The 14,883-nt window shown below is 33.1% G+C and overlaps 1 protein-coding gene across 1 annotated transcript in view; it reads left to right on the plus strand.

Moving 5' to 3' along the window:
- LOC306861081 (synapsin-3-like) overlaps nt 1–14,883 on the plus strand; it is a 56,367-nt gene that overhangs the window by 9,245 nt on the left and 32,239 nt on the right. The window contains exons 4-6 of the mRNA XM_079403156.1: nt 6,010–6,101; nt 8,432–8,588; nt 11,738–11,827. Coding sequence (XP_079259282.1) covers nt 6,010–6,101; nt 8,432–8,588; nt 11,738–11,827 — 339 coding nt within the window. The remainder of the gene's footprint in view (nt 1–6,009; nt 6,102–8,431; nt 8,589–11,737; nt 11,828–14,883) is intronic.

Consider the following 14,883-nt stretch of genomic DNA (forward strand, 5'->3'; position numbering starts at 1 on the left):
TATTTATTTATTTAAGGATAAGGGTTATTTCAGTTAAATTATATTTATTATTTAGTTTATTAGTACTCTTGATTAGTGATTATTGAATTAGTCTCTTTGAAGTTTTTATTTACTTATTTTAGTTAAATTATTAATTAATATTTATTATTCATTTAGTATTACTTTATGATTATTTAATTGAACTTCTTAAAGTTTTTAATTTAAATATTTTGTTTATATTTATTTATACTTTATTTTAATTAATTTACATTTTATTATTTATTTAATGTATTTTTACTTTATATTTAATTATTTATTATTTATAGTTGTATTTATTTATTTATTTTAGTTAATTAATTTATATTTATTATTTCTTTAGTGCTACTTTATGATTGTTTAATTGGACTTCTTAAAGTTTTTAATTTAAATATTTTGTTTATATTTATTTATACTTTATTTTAATTAATTTACATTTTATTATTTATTTAATGTATTTTTACTTTATATTTAATTATTTATTATTTATAGTTGTATTTATTTATTTATTTTAGTTAATTAATTTATATTTATTATTTCTTTAGTGCTACTTTATGATTGTTTAATTGGACTTCTTAAAGTTTTTAATTTAAATATTTTGTTTATATTTATTTATACTTTATTTTAATTAATTTCTATTTATTATTTAATTTATTTTTACTTTATATTTAATTGGACTTTTTATTTTAGTTAATTAATTAATTAATTTATATTCATTATTTTTTTAGTATTACTTTATGATTTTTTTAATTGGACTTCTTAAAGTTTTTATTTATTTATTTAAATGCATTTATATTTATTATGTATTTTATTTTTACTTTATGATTATGTCATTGGACTATTCAAGTTTTTATTTATTTATTTCATATTCTGTAATTTATTTTGCTTATTGGATTTTTCATGGTTCATATTTCATCTCATATTTGTCTGTCATCTCCTTGGTATTCAGGTGTACTAATATTTGAAAGTGGCAGAAGTGACTGTTGTGATGGAAATATTGTAGTGCTTTATTTCAGTCATAACTTAAAAAGTGAAACCTTAATGATCAAAGTGATGATGGACTAATCAATCATCTCCACATAACAGACTCTGATTCTGCTGATTGTTTAGTGTTCGTCAGTGTTTGTCATGCCTCATAAGGTGTCATCTGGTGCTCAGACGTGCCCTCAGTAGGGAGCAGCCAAATCACACACACAGTCAGCCTACTGCATACTGCACACTAGAAACTGCATGTTGGTAACAGTACATAAAGCAGTACACTGATAAAACTCACAGATACACAGCTGGACTTCAGCCTCAGTCGACCTTCATCTGGATGCTGTGGGTCTGAGCTGATCTCCAGAGGAGCTTCGTTATCTGAGGCTCTTATTAACACTCCACAGAGCCGCAGGACTCACAGCAGACGCTTTGTGCTCTCGGTGCTGATGGTGTGTGACGTCAGCGCTGCTGTAGCGTGTTTACAGTCTTGTGAGGTCCTGCTGTTTGTCCTGATGTTCTGATGGAAACATCTGCTCAGCAGAGCTTCATCTGCTGCTGGACGCTCCATGTGTTTGTTCTGCCGTCCATCAGTCGTGTCCTCATGACCTCAGAGCAACTCTAACTACTATTAAAACCATAAAAACTAAAAAATCATGGCTTGATAAAAATGTTTTTCATTCATTCATTTTTATTTTGATGAAATTATATTTATTATTTATTATATTATGACTTTATTTCTTTGGACTCCCAAATTTTAATGAAAATTCTAAAAATAAAAGAAAGAAAGACAAAAAAATTCAAAAATGTAAATAATAATAATAATTGTCAGACCTCTGTCGTGTGTGTCATGTGTTCCCGCCTCATGTTTCCTTATTTGGTTTGTTTCCTGTCCTTGTTTAATGTGATCATTAGTTAATCCTTCTCCAGCTGTGTTTGTCTCGTTATCTATGATTATAGTTATCTTATGATTAAGTTTTAATGAACATTCTAAAAATGAAAATACAAAAAAGAAGGAATAGATAATTTTTTTTATAATAATAATAATACGTTTTTTAAATTATTCATTCATTCTCATTTTGATTAAATTATATGTATTATTTATTATATTTTGACTTTATTTATTTGAACTCCCAAAAGATTTTAATGAAAATTTTAACAATTAAAAAAACAAAGAAAAGAGAGAGAAAAAAAGCAAAAATTTAATAATAATAATGTTTTTTTAAATTATTCATTCATTCTTTTGATTAATTATATTTATTATTTATTATATTTATGCTATGACTTTATTTATTTGTTTATTTTATTTATACTACCAAAAGATTTTGATGAATATTCAAAAAATTAATAAAAATTACGAATTTTAAATAAATAACTTGAAAAGGAAGAAAATCTCAAATAAGTAGTTATATCTGTGCTGATAGCATATTATTTATGATGCGGCGTCGATGGCTCATCTGTGATCGCTCGCTCTCGGTTTGTTTTATAAGCTGGAATCTGATTGAGATTCAGAGAAGAGCTGAGAGACATGAACATCACGAGCATCATGAGCTCGATCCGTTCCACACTGACACAGATGATGATGAGGAGGAGGAGGAGGAGGTTATTTTGTCCTGTGTGTGTGTGTGTGTGTGTGTGTTTATGAGCTCTGGTCATGTGATTGGGTGAAAGGCACCTTGCATTCTTCACCCTAATGACACCCATTAGCTTCAGCTCCAAAAATACCTGCCAGATTCCAGATGGGATCACGACGCCAGAGCAGAGCGTGTGTGTGTGTGTGTGTGTGTGTGTGTGTGTGTGAGAGAGAGAGAGTGAATGAAAGAGAGTGTGTGTGTGTGCGAGAGAGAGACTGTTTGGAATGACAACCGTTGGTCTCAGACTAATGTTGAAAAGTTTAATGTTTCAGAAAGAGTCTTTTCTGCTCACCAAAACTACATTTATTTGATTAAAAATACAGAATAAATTGTGATATATTATTCTAATGTAAAATAGCTATTTTCTATGTGAATATGTGTTAAACTGTAATGTATTTCTGTGATGTGCAGCTGTATTTTCAGCATCATTACTCCAGTCTTCAGTGTCACATGATCTTCAGAAATCATAATAATATACTGATTTACTGATCAACAAACATTTCTGATTATTATCAATGTTGAAAACTTTAATATTTTTGTGGAAACCGTGATGCATTTTATTTTTCAGGATTCACAGATGAATAGAAAATTCAAAAGAAGAGCATTTATTGGAAATAGAAATCTACTGTAACATTATAAATGTCTTTACTGCCACTTTTGATCAATTTAATGCGCCCTTGATGAATAAAAGCATCAAAACACTTTTGAACAGTAGTGTATGTTCACATCATTATGCTGAATCACTAAGGGTAGTTTCTATAAAATTACTGAGCAGATTTGCCTTTCAGGCTATTAAGGGCCTTATTTAATATAAATGAATATATCATGAAGAGTAATGAATTGCTCAAACATCTGCTTGAGAAGTGATGATTAGACGTGAGTTACAGAGGAAGGAAGCTTGTTTGTCTCTTGGACTTTCTCCTGTTTTCTTTCCCAGCGGCCTGAATGCGTTACCCGGAGCGTAACCATGGCAGCGTGAGTCTGGCACCAATCCCGCGCTCTCGCTCCACGCCGCCGGCCAATAGAGCTCCGCCTCCGAGCCAGCGGCCAATCAGAGCGTCCGATGCGTGTGTCCTCTAGAGCTTCTTTGTCCTTTAAATCTGCACATCCTTTAAACGCTCTGGGAGACGCAGACGCAGTTTTGGCAGCACAACTGTTTTCAACATTGATAATAATCAGAAATGTTTCTTGAGCAGTAAATCAGTATATTATTATGATTTCTGAAGATCATGTGACACTGAAGACTGGAGTAATGATGCTGAAAATACAGCTGCAGATCACAGAAATACATTACAGTTTAACACATATTCACAGAGAAAACAGCTGATTTAAATCACAATAATATTTAAAAAATTTTACTGTATTTTTGATCAAATAAATGCATAATCGTACCAATCCAAACTTTCGAGTCACTGTATTTATGCAACTAAAAGTCATAATTTTTTTAATTTAAAAATGCTTTTGATGTTTATTATTTTGGTGTTTTATTAATATAAAAATGTCTCTTAAAGTCATTTCCAGGGTAAATATTGTCCCTTAATAAAGTGAATGTCTGACGCTGGCATCATAATAATGCATTTGATCAGATAAGACTATGTCTTTGTTGATTTTGTGGTTATGGTGCCTTCAAAATGCCGGTTTATAGTTTTACTTTTTAAAATGATCAAAGTGTTGAAGTTCAGCTGGAAGAACTGACCAATAGCATGAGTTTGGGGGCGGGACTGTCTGTTTGACTGACCAATGGAAACCTGTTATTAACGCTCATTATTTTTACACATTTAATTTTTCACTGTTCATTCAGCTCAGATCTTATCTAAATCTCAGACGTGTTATTATTATATTATGTGTATGTGTTTAATAGAGTTTAAGTATATTTTCTGTTTTCATTTTAGCTTTGTGTAAGGTTTTAATAATCTTGTTGTATTGATCATTTTTATTAGATTTTGTTGTTGTTTTTAATATCTGTATAGTTTAGTTTTTATTAATTTTATTTCAGTTTTAGTTATTTTAGTACATCAAGTTAAACAAAATGAAAATGAGAAATGTTGCCTCGGCAATTAGCTGAAATAAAATGTTATAAGCTGTAAATATATATAAGCTGTATCAACATGATATATGGCTGTACATCGGCACGGCTGATTCGGCCGTAGGTAATCACAGCGGAGTGTTTTAAAAGTCCTCTTTTGTGTGGAACCGCTTCCTTTCGCCAGAAATTCAAATCTAAAGTTGACAGTTTAACAGCTGAGCCCAAGCCTCCGTTACTAATTACAAAACGTCACTTTAGAACTAGTAACGAAGGAACATTGAGTTGCTTCATTGAAACCTTATTGTATTATTGTATTAAAAGCTTGCTGTATTATGTAGAGTATTATGAGAGAGAGATTGGCTGAGTGATCGTGATTACCTGCATCTGATACAGCATTCATTCGTCAGATCAGTCTCATATTCACAATAAAACATTAGTTTGAATATCTGCTGAGGAAAGCGATATCTTTGTTGTAACGTTAATATCCTTCCATCTGTTATGGGTGATTTTGCTGCTCAGTGCATTTGTTCTCTGCGTCAAGCTGTTGTTGAAACTAAAAATAACTTCCGTTTATAGTGTTTATAACTTTTCAATGTAAAAGTCTATACTGCTGACTCATAAAAATAGTCTCTTGTCGCCATCTAATGGCGGAACAATGTAAGTAAAATCACCATCACGAACACGCATCGTTTCTCAATACTAAACACCATTATTACTATTATTTATATAAAATATTATTTAGTGATGTCAAACGATTAATCGCGATTATTCGCATCCAAAATAAAAGTTTTTGTTTACATAATATATGTGTGTGTGTGCTGTGTATATTTATTATGCATATATAAATACATACACATGCATGCATATATTTAAGAAAAATATGTTACATTTATATATTAAATAAATTAATATATAATAACTTCAGCGGTAAATTCCGGAAGATCTGGCCGAGGTGAGGCGCTCTCTCTGCGGGTTCATGAGCGCAGAACAACCGCTGATGCTCTGGAGCTCACAGCTCCGAAAACGACGATGCAAATTTTCAAATAGACGTTATCTTTATTAACAAACTGCATATTTGAACTATAAACAAGTACAAAACTACATTATGTGACACAAAAACATCTCTCGCTGTAAGAAGTACCGCAAGCTGATTGAGACGATTATAAACGGTGAAACGGCTGTTGGAGATCTGATATCACTCTAATATCGCACTCTTATCAGCCAATCAGATTTGAGGACCAGAAAGAACTGTAGAAAAAATTCTAAATAAATATATATATAATTTTTATTTGAGTTGAATGTATTTAATGATATTTTCATGATTGTAGTGGTGGTATAATGCTCTGTTGTGTGTTTCAGGCCGAGTTCTCTGAGATCAATCTGGTGTCGTATGTGAACTCCGGCTGTACGGTGGACATGCAGGTGAACCGCGGAGGAACCAAAGTGGTCAGGTGTGTTATTTCACTGTCACCAAGATACTTTTTATTTTTAGAGGTTTTATTCGTTTTTTTTATTTAAAGTTTTACAGTTTTTCTTTATTTTTTTAATATGTCTATGTAGTTTTGTTGATATTTTGAATCATTTTTTATTTTTATAATTTAACTTTTTTTAAATTTCAGTTAAAGTTTAGTTAATTTTTTAATGACTATATAGCTTTATTATTATTTTGAATTTGTCTTTTTTTAAATCCGTTTTTTTTTGTGTGTTTTGTGCTTTATTTTTAGTTTAGTGTTTTATTTATTTATTTTTGTAAATATGTCTCTAGTTTTTATTAACTTAATGTTAAGTTAAACTAAATGCAAATGAGAAATGTTGACTTGGCAAATAGCTGAAATAAAATAAGATTTTTTAAAATGTATTTTATTTTATTTTGAGAAACAAGTGATTTTTAAGTCGATTTAATTGTAGTTTTTTTTAGGTGTGTTTGTTCCTGTTCAGCTCTAAAACACAGACGGAAGTAAAAGTGCGTTTGCTCAGGTTTAAGTTGAATGTGAATCAGTGCGTGACGAATGAATCACAAATCTCAGCTCTATAATTCCAGACTGTTTTTCCAGCGTTTCAGCCAGACACAAATGAGTTTGGTGTTTTCAGTGTTAATGTGTGTTCAGACTAGAAACACAGTCCTTTCTCCATCACTCGGTGTGTTTTGGTGGTTTTTAGTGCAGTGTGTAGACAATCACATTAACTAGCTAACTAACCACAGACTAACACAGCACTGTCCATCTCTAACGTGGGTTATATGTGATTCAAGTCTGAAGCAGCGGCTGAAGAGCAAATAAAGCGTGTGATTTTATATTAATAAAGCTCATCTTAATGAAAACAGCACGGCTGTAATGGAGCCTGCAGAATGTACTTCCTGTCTGGGCCTCTCACACTTCACATGTCCATCATCTGCCAAACACATGGAGATTATTTATACCTGCCTCACTTCAGCAGACATCTTATACTAGCTTAATAAAAGCCACTATTAATAGTGTGTGTGCGCATGAGCTGAACCGGCCCTTTAAGAAACACACCCTCACACACACTTACAGTCTCTTCTGCTCACCAAAGCCGTGTTTATTTGATCACAAATACAGTAAAAAATTTGAAATATTATTATAATTTAAAATATCAATTTTCTATATGAATATGTGTTAAACTGTAATTTATTTCTGTGATCAAAGCTGTATTTTCAGCATTACTCCAGTCTTCAGTGTCACATGATCTTCAGAAATCATTCTAATATGCTGCTCAAGAAACATTTCTGATTATTGTCAATACATTTTTGTCATATTTTCCAGCTAAGATGTCCTTGAATAAGATTGAGAAGCAGCACCACATACAATCTCAAGACTTGTTTTCATAGACTGCGTCTTTAATATCAGTGTTTTGTCCTTCAGATTATTCACTTGTTTTTAACTTGATTATACTTAAAACAATTCAAAACACACTAATATTAAAGACATATCTGTGTAAGTCTGAATATCTAAAGCAGTGTAAATACCTCTTGCTTAAAAGATGATTTTTAGCAGTTGTTGATAACTGCACTGCAAAAAAAGATTTTCTTCCTTAGTATTTTTGTCTTGTTTTCTAGTATAAATATCTACAAATTCTTGAATTAAGATGCATTTACTTCACTTAAGATATTATGTCTTGTTTTCTGAAAAATATCAAATTTTTCTAAGGAAGAAAATCTTTTTTGCAGTGTGAACGCATGCTAAACAAAGATAGAAGAGTGTGATGTTCTTCAGCACACGTGTGAGTGTTTTATGAGGGAACGTAAAGATGTCAAAGTACTCTGATGACTGGAGAGAATGTGAAAGTGTGTGTGTGTGTGTGTGAGTGTGTGTGTGTGTGTGTGTGTGTGTGTATGTGTGCTGTGATGTTCCTCCAGGAGCGTTCAGTCATGTCATGAAGATGATGATATACACACACACTCTTCCAGCTTCTGCTGTTTCTGGATCTTCAGCATGTGTGACAGATGTCCGTCCTCAGGATTAAAATGTCTTAAATTTAGTTGTAGCAAATTTAAGGCCATTACGGTTTCAAGAGGTCTTAAATTTAGGGACGGAAAGACCAGAATTGGTGATATGGCTTAATGTGACGATTAAACTTCAAAAGGTTATGATTTTGTTTAATAAACATGAGTGCTGCACGTTTCAAAGACCATATGCTATTAATTTTATTTGTGCAGGTCTTAAAATGTCTTCAATTTGAGCTTAAAAATCCTGCAGCAACCCTGGTCCTCAAACACACAGAGGTTCTGCAGTAAGTAAGTTCTGTGTGTTTGTCTCTGCAGATCGTTCAGGCCAGATTTCGTGCTGATCCGCCAGCACGCCTACAGCATGACCCCGGGAGAGGACTTCAGGAACCTGGTGATCGGTCTGCACTACGGCTCCGTTCCCGGCGTTAACTCGCTCTTCTCCATCTACAACTTCTGCAGCAAACCCTGGGTGGTGCGTCAAACCAGTCTGAACCCCTTACTAGTGCACGAACATGATGCTCGTTATAACAGACGACACACACTGACAGATAAAACTAATAACAATAATACCAAATGCATTCGTTTTTCTCAAAGTGTATTTATGCTTCGGTTTAAACCTCAAATTCTGCTTTAATATTAATCCAAAATATTTATTTTCCCAAAGACAAAAACATTCTTACAATGTGAAAATATTATTATTAATATAACAACCATACTTGATTACTATGGAATCAATTTAATGCCATATATATTTGCAAGAGAATTGAAGCATTGCAAACGAAAATGAAAGTATTGAGAAAAATAAATAGGCATTTTGTAAACAAAAATAATGAATTGCAAAAGAAAATGAAGTATTGCAGGAAGAAAAGAAGTTTTGCAAACAACAATAATGAACTGCAAAATATAAATGAAACGGAGCAAAAGCAATGATTTTGCAGGACATATTTTCCATGGCCATATCTTATAATTTATTTACAACACTGCTTTTATTTTGCGTTTCAGTCAAGTTTGAGCTTGCGATACCGTTTTCCACTTTGCTCTTCACGTTTCTTCTCGCAATGCTTCATTTTCTTTTGCAATTCATTATTTTTGTTTACAAAATGCCTATTTATTTTTCTCAATACTTTCATTTTCGTTTGCAATGCTTCAATTCTCTTGCAAATATATATGGCATTAAATTGATTCCATAGATTACATTATTCTGTTGTTATAGATAGCTAAAACAACAATTTTAACTAAAACCATAATTTTATTAAAAAATATAAACATCTCTATAAACTTATTTCATTTTATTTTACTTGTTTTATTTTCACTAGTTGCATCAGTCCTTGTTTTAAGTACAAGATAACTAAAACTGAAATAAAATGATTAAGAACTATATAGACATTTTTTTTTTTTTTTTTTTTTACAAAAAATGACAAAAGCACACAACTAAATCACTAAAACTTTAAAATGAAAACAGAAAATATACAAATAATAAAAAAGTATATTACCAATACTGTAATCGTACTAATATAGCACCACTTAATGTATTTTCTTTAGACATGAACCAAAATGTTATTTAATTTAGGTCTATATTATAATTGTTTGTGCTTTTATAAGTTAATTTAACCATAAATAAAAGCTAAATTAGCTATAATCTGATAAAACTAAAATACTTTGTTAGTCACTGCTTAGATTAGTTTACTTACTATAGATAAAGACAACTTTAAAAGATCTTAATGATTATTGTGATTGTAAAATATGCATCATACCTTCAAAAACACCAGAGAAATGAATAAATAATGTCTGCAGTCAGTAGAGGTGGTCAGTATGTATACCACAAGCCAAACTCATTTCTCTTTTATTTGAGTTTTTTCTATCAGAAGTATTACTTGCTTTTAGACGAACTGAATAAAACAGGTTTAAACTGAAAAGCATGGTTTTGTGATTCACTCTGTGGGTTGTTTCAGTGCAAACTCAGACTAAACTACTCGTGAAGAAGACAAAACATTCTGTGTTATCAGGACTGTTGGTGTGTTTGGGACTGAACTCATATGATATCGCTTTACAGTAATGCATTATATGCAGAGGCGGACAGAAGTCAAGCATTTAGATTTTTATCAGTGTTTTTCTTTAGAAAACTTTTACTTCACAATATTCTAAAGCATAATATTGTACCCTTTACTGCACTGTTTCATATTAAATTTAATTTAATACTTAATTAAATGAGAAATCTAGTACTTTCTCTCTTTTACTCAAGTAAAAGTCATTTAAAGTTTTACTTGAGTACATTTTTTAATGTTCTTAAGTGTTGCAGGTAAAAAAACAGCAACTTTTATTTATGAAACATTATGCTTTGGAATGTAGTGAAGTAAAAGAAAAACACTTTTTAGATACTTTTTTAAAGTAAAAATACTTCACTATGGTTATATGTGACCCTGGACCACAAAACCAGTCATAAGGGTCAATGTTTAGAAATTGAGATTCATACTAGGGATGTGCGGGTCTAGTCGACTAAACGGTACAGCTTCTGCTAGTCGACACTGAAAACAATAGTCGATTACACGAGAGAAAAAAAAACATGATTTTATCATTCAAATTACCATAATTTTAACGTTACATTTAAACATTTTAAATAACAAGTTAAAATAATACATATAAAAATATTTGAATATATACATATTTTTAAAACTGTATCTGGGCGGAAAACTTTGCGTTATGCATTAACTATGCAACTATTCCTTGATAAACTTTCCTATTGTTTTTGACTTGTGTTTTAATATGTTGGCTAACGTTATATGAAGAATTCTGTCAGTCTATTGATTGATTTTCCATTTCTGCATTGCTCCAGCCGATCTGAATAAATAAGATATGCACTGGTTTATGTTGAGTGTATGCTCTTCCTTTTTTTCTGTTTAACGACCGCCTAGAATTGAACTGATAGAACTGATGTTAACGCGAGGCAAGCATACGGCATAATCGTGACCTATTTTTAGCAGAATTCATTGAGGGATTTGACACTGTGATTCAAAGATTAATTATTTCAAGTGTAGGCTGTTATATTGACACACGCAGTTTTCTTCTTTTGCCATTTTTTGGGGGTTTCTAGTGTTTAGACTAGTCGACTAGTCGGATACAAAACTTTAAACAACAGTCAAATTAGTCGTAGTGCACATCCATCATCTGAAAGCTGAATAAATAAGTTTTCCATTGAAAGGTTTGTTAGGATCGGACAATATTTGAAAATCTGGAATCTGAGGGAGCAAAAAAATCTAAATATTGAGAAAATCTCCTTTAAAATTGTTCAAATGAAGTTCTTAGCAATGCATATTACTAATCAAAAATGTTTTGAGATATTTACGGTAGGAAATGTACAAAATATCTTCATGGAACATGATCTTAATATCCTAATGATTTTTGGCATAAAAGAGAAATGTATAATTTTGATCCATACAATGTATTGTTGTCTATTGCTACAAATATACCTGTGCTACTCATGACTGCTTTTGTGCTCCAGGGTCACATATGGCTTTCAAGTAAACTCATTTTTTGAAGTTGAGTGAGTTTTGATGCGAGAGGATGAAGACAAACATTGTGTTCTTTATAATAATGAATTGTTTGTGTGTCTTGATTCTGCAGTTCTCTCACATGATCAAACTCTACCAGACTCTGGGTCCAGAGAAGTTCCCGCTCAACGAGCAAACCTTCTTCCCCAACCACACGCAGATGGTGAGTCTCTGCGCTAACCTGTTCACTAATACTTCACCTGACAATGAAAGCACTCACCCTCAGTTCATCTGAGATCAGGATGAGTGTGTTTCTTCATCAGGTTTGTATAAATGTGTCTCTGCATCAGTGTCTCAGCAATGGATGCTCTGCAGTGAATGGGTGCCGTCAGAATGAGAGTCCAAACAGCTGATAAAAACATCACAATAATACAGAAGTAATCCAACCCAAATCATTTTACTCCAGATTGTTTTCTGAATGAGGGACAATTCAAGGCAGGTTTTGTTAAAAAGTTCAAACTCAAGGATGGATCACTTCCACAGAAGAGAGGGGCGGGGTCAGCAGAGCTCATTAGCATATAAAGAGATATGCAGCGAAACGAGTCTGAAGAATCATACCACCTTGTGGAAAATGGGCATCCGATGTCCCCTTTGAAGCACAGCCACCACAAAATCAGACTTACTTTAAAATCATGCTGAGGTTAAATACAGATTTAAAATCAACAATAAATAATTGAATAGCTATGATATTGTTTTTGAAATCAAATATTTGCATAGCTATGACAGGAAACACTGGATCTAACAATGCCTTAGAAAAAAAGAGTTATTCTTAAAAAAATAAAGCATATACATAAACCCATATAGGAAATATAAAACTTATCGGATAAGCATGTTATAAACTCCTGAAACATTGGTGTTAGAGGCAGTCACTGCAATTTATGAAAGAAATCAATTAAATCTGTATGTGGGAGTGTGTGTGAAAAATCAGATGTAACCCCCTTTGTAATCCTTAACATTTTCATAAGTAACTGTAATTTAATTACAATTACTTTTATTTTGTAATTAAATTACGTAATTCCGTTACATGTAACTAGTTACTCCCCAACACTGTTAAGATGTTTCGAACTCAAACACGAGTCCATAATCTATAATAACGCTTCTGGTCTGAATCAGGAGAGAAATCTGCACAAGCGTATTAGTCTTTATACAGACGCACTTGCTATGTGCCCAAATATGCAGGGTTTTTCTTTTGAAAGACTGAAGCTGCTTGGTTTGATTTTTCATTGCTGAATGAACGTCTGTATGTGTATCCTAAATCAGTTTTATATTTTACCAAGTCATGTTTTTCCAAATTTTCCAAGATTCAGTTTTAATGGTTGAATTTTAGGAATCGGAAAGCATGCATAATTCATTTACTGTAAATCATGAAACTTGTGCAATTTAACAACAATTTATTAACAGTTTATCAAAATATATATATATATATTTTTAGGGCGCTCTGAAATCCATTTTATTTTTCCCCAAATTCCATTTTTTCTATTTTAAAGGGGTTATATGATGCGATTTCAAGTTTCCTTTCTCTTTGGAGTGTTACAAGCTGTGCATATATAAGATCCCTGAAGTTGCAAAGACTAAAGTCTCAAAACTACGCCCTCCTAAAACGGCTCATTCAAACACGCCCCACATGTCTACATCACTGTGTGGGGAGATTTGCATAACTCCGCCCAAATGTTTACGCAAAGAAAGAAGGCAGAGCTATTATTCTGGCTGTAGTGTTGTTGCTGCCGCCGGCGCCATGTCCTGGAGACGCTGTGTTTCGTTGTGAAAGCAAAAGTACTTTGTTTGGGCTTACAAAAGAGGACACAACTAGAAATCAGTGGTTAAGTTATATTTACAACACTGTTCCAGAACAGTTCAAACCAAATATGTGTCCCTGGAGCACAAAAGCAGTCATGAGTAACACAGGTATATTTGTAGCAATAGCAAACAATACATTGTATGGGTTCAACCCAAATATTAGAGTGTGCGCAGCGCATTTTACGGAGGACTGTTTCCTGAAGCTGGAAGAATAGCCTACAATGCTGGCTGCACAAAGGCTGTTTCTATAAAGTGGGGCAATTCCAACTTTGCAAGGATAGTCTGACGCTTCTGACTCTCAGCCTGTAAGTATGTTTCTGCTACTGACGATTCAAACAGGAGTTTTGAGCGGTGTAGAGTAGTGCTTGTTGTTTGTCGTTTCTCCGTTCACAAATACAGACATGGTAATGTTTATAAAGAGAGTGTAAGTCATTATAATCAGTAATTATGTCCCCACTGGATGCAACAAATGCCTCGTTTATATAATGGGTTTTATTGTTTTAGTCTCGTCGCACCGGGACACGGCATCACAATACGGTGAGGGGCGTAACATTTCCGTCTCACGCTTGAGGTATTCGGCCAATCACAACGCACCGGATAGCTGGCCAATCAGAGCACGACTCGCTTCTCAGAACGATGAGGTTTGTAAAAAATCAACGTGTTTCATAAAGGCGGAGCCTAGAGGAGCAACAATAAAGTACAGTATGTGGAAAATAATGTGTTTTTTGAACCTTAAATCACATAAACATATTGCATTACACCATATACACAAAATGTAACGTCATATGACTCCTTTAATTTTCCTGTTTTTAATTTTTTCTGTTTAAATTTTTCTGGACTTTGTTTTAATGGTTAAATCAAATCATAATAATCAAAAAGCACGTCTAGACAATTTAACATAAAAAAACTGTTAATTATATTTTTAAGTGAAAGTGATGTGGCATACGGCCAAGTATGGTGACCCATACTCAGAATTCGTGCTCTGCATTTAACCCGTCCAAGTGCACACACACACCGTGAACACACACACACACAGCAGTGAACACACACACACCGTGAACACACACCCGGAGCAGTGGGCATTTATGCTGTGGCGCCCGGGGAGCAGTTGGGGGTTCGGTGTCTTGCTCAAGGGCACCTCAGTCGTGGTATTGAGGGTGGAGAGAGCGCTGGACATTCACTCCCCCCACCTACAATCCCTGCCGGCCGGGGACTCGAACCCACAACCTTTGGATTACGAGTCCGACTCTCTAACCATTAGGCCACGACTTCCCCATTTTTAGGGCCCTATGAAATACACTTTATTTTTTCCCAAATTCTGTTTCCTGGAGTCCATTATTAAAGGTTAAATTAAATATTAATAATCAAACAGCATGTCTAATTACAGTCCAAGACAGATCTAAACAAATATGTGGCTGGATT

This window comes from Barbus barbus, assembly GCF_936440315.1.
Source record: "Barbus barbus genome assembly, chromosome: 42".
NCBI classification, from domain to species: Eukaryota; Metazoa; Chordata; class Actinopteri; order Cypriniformes; family Cyprinidae; genus Barbus; species Barbus barbus.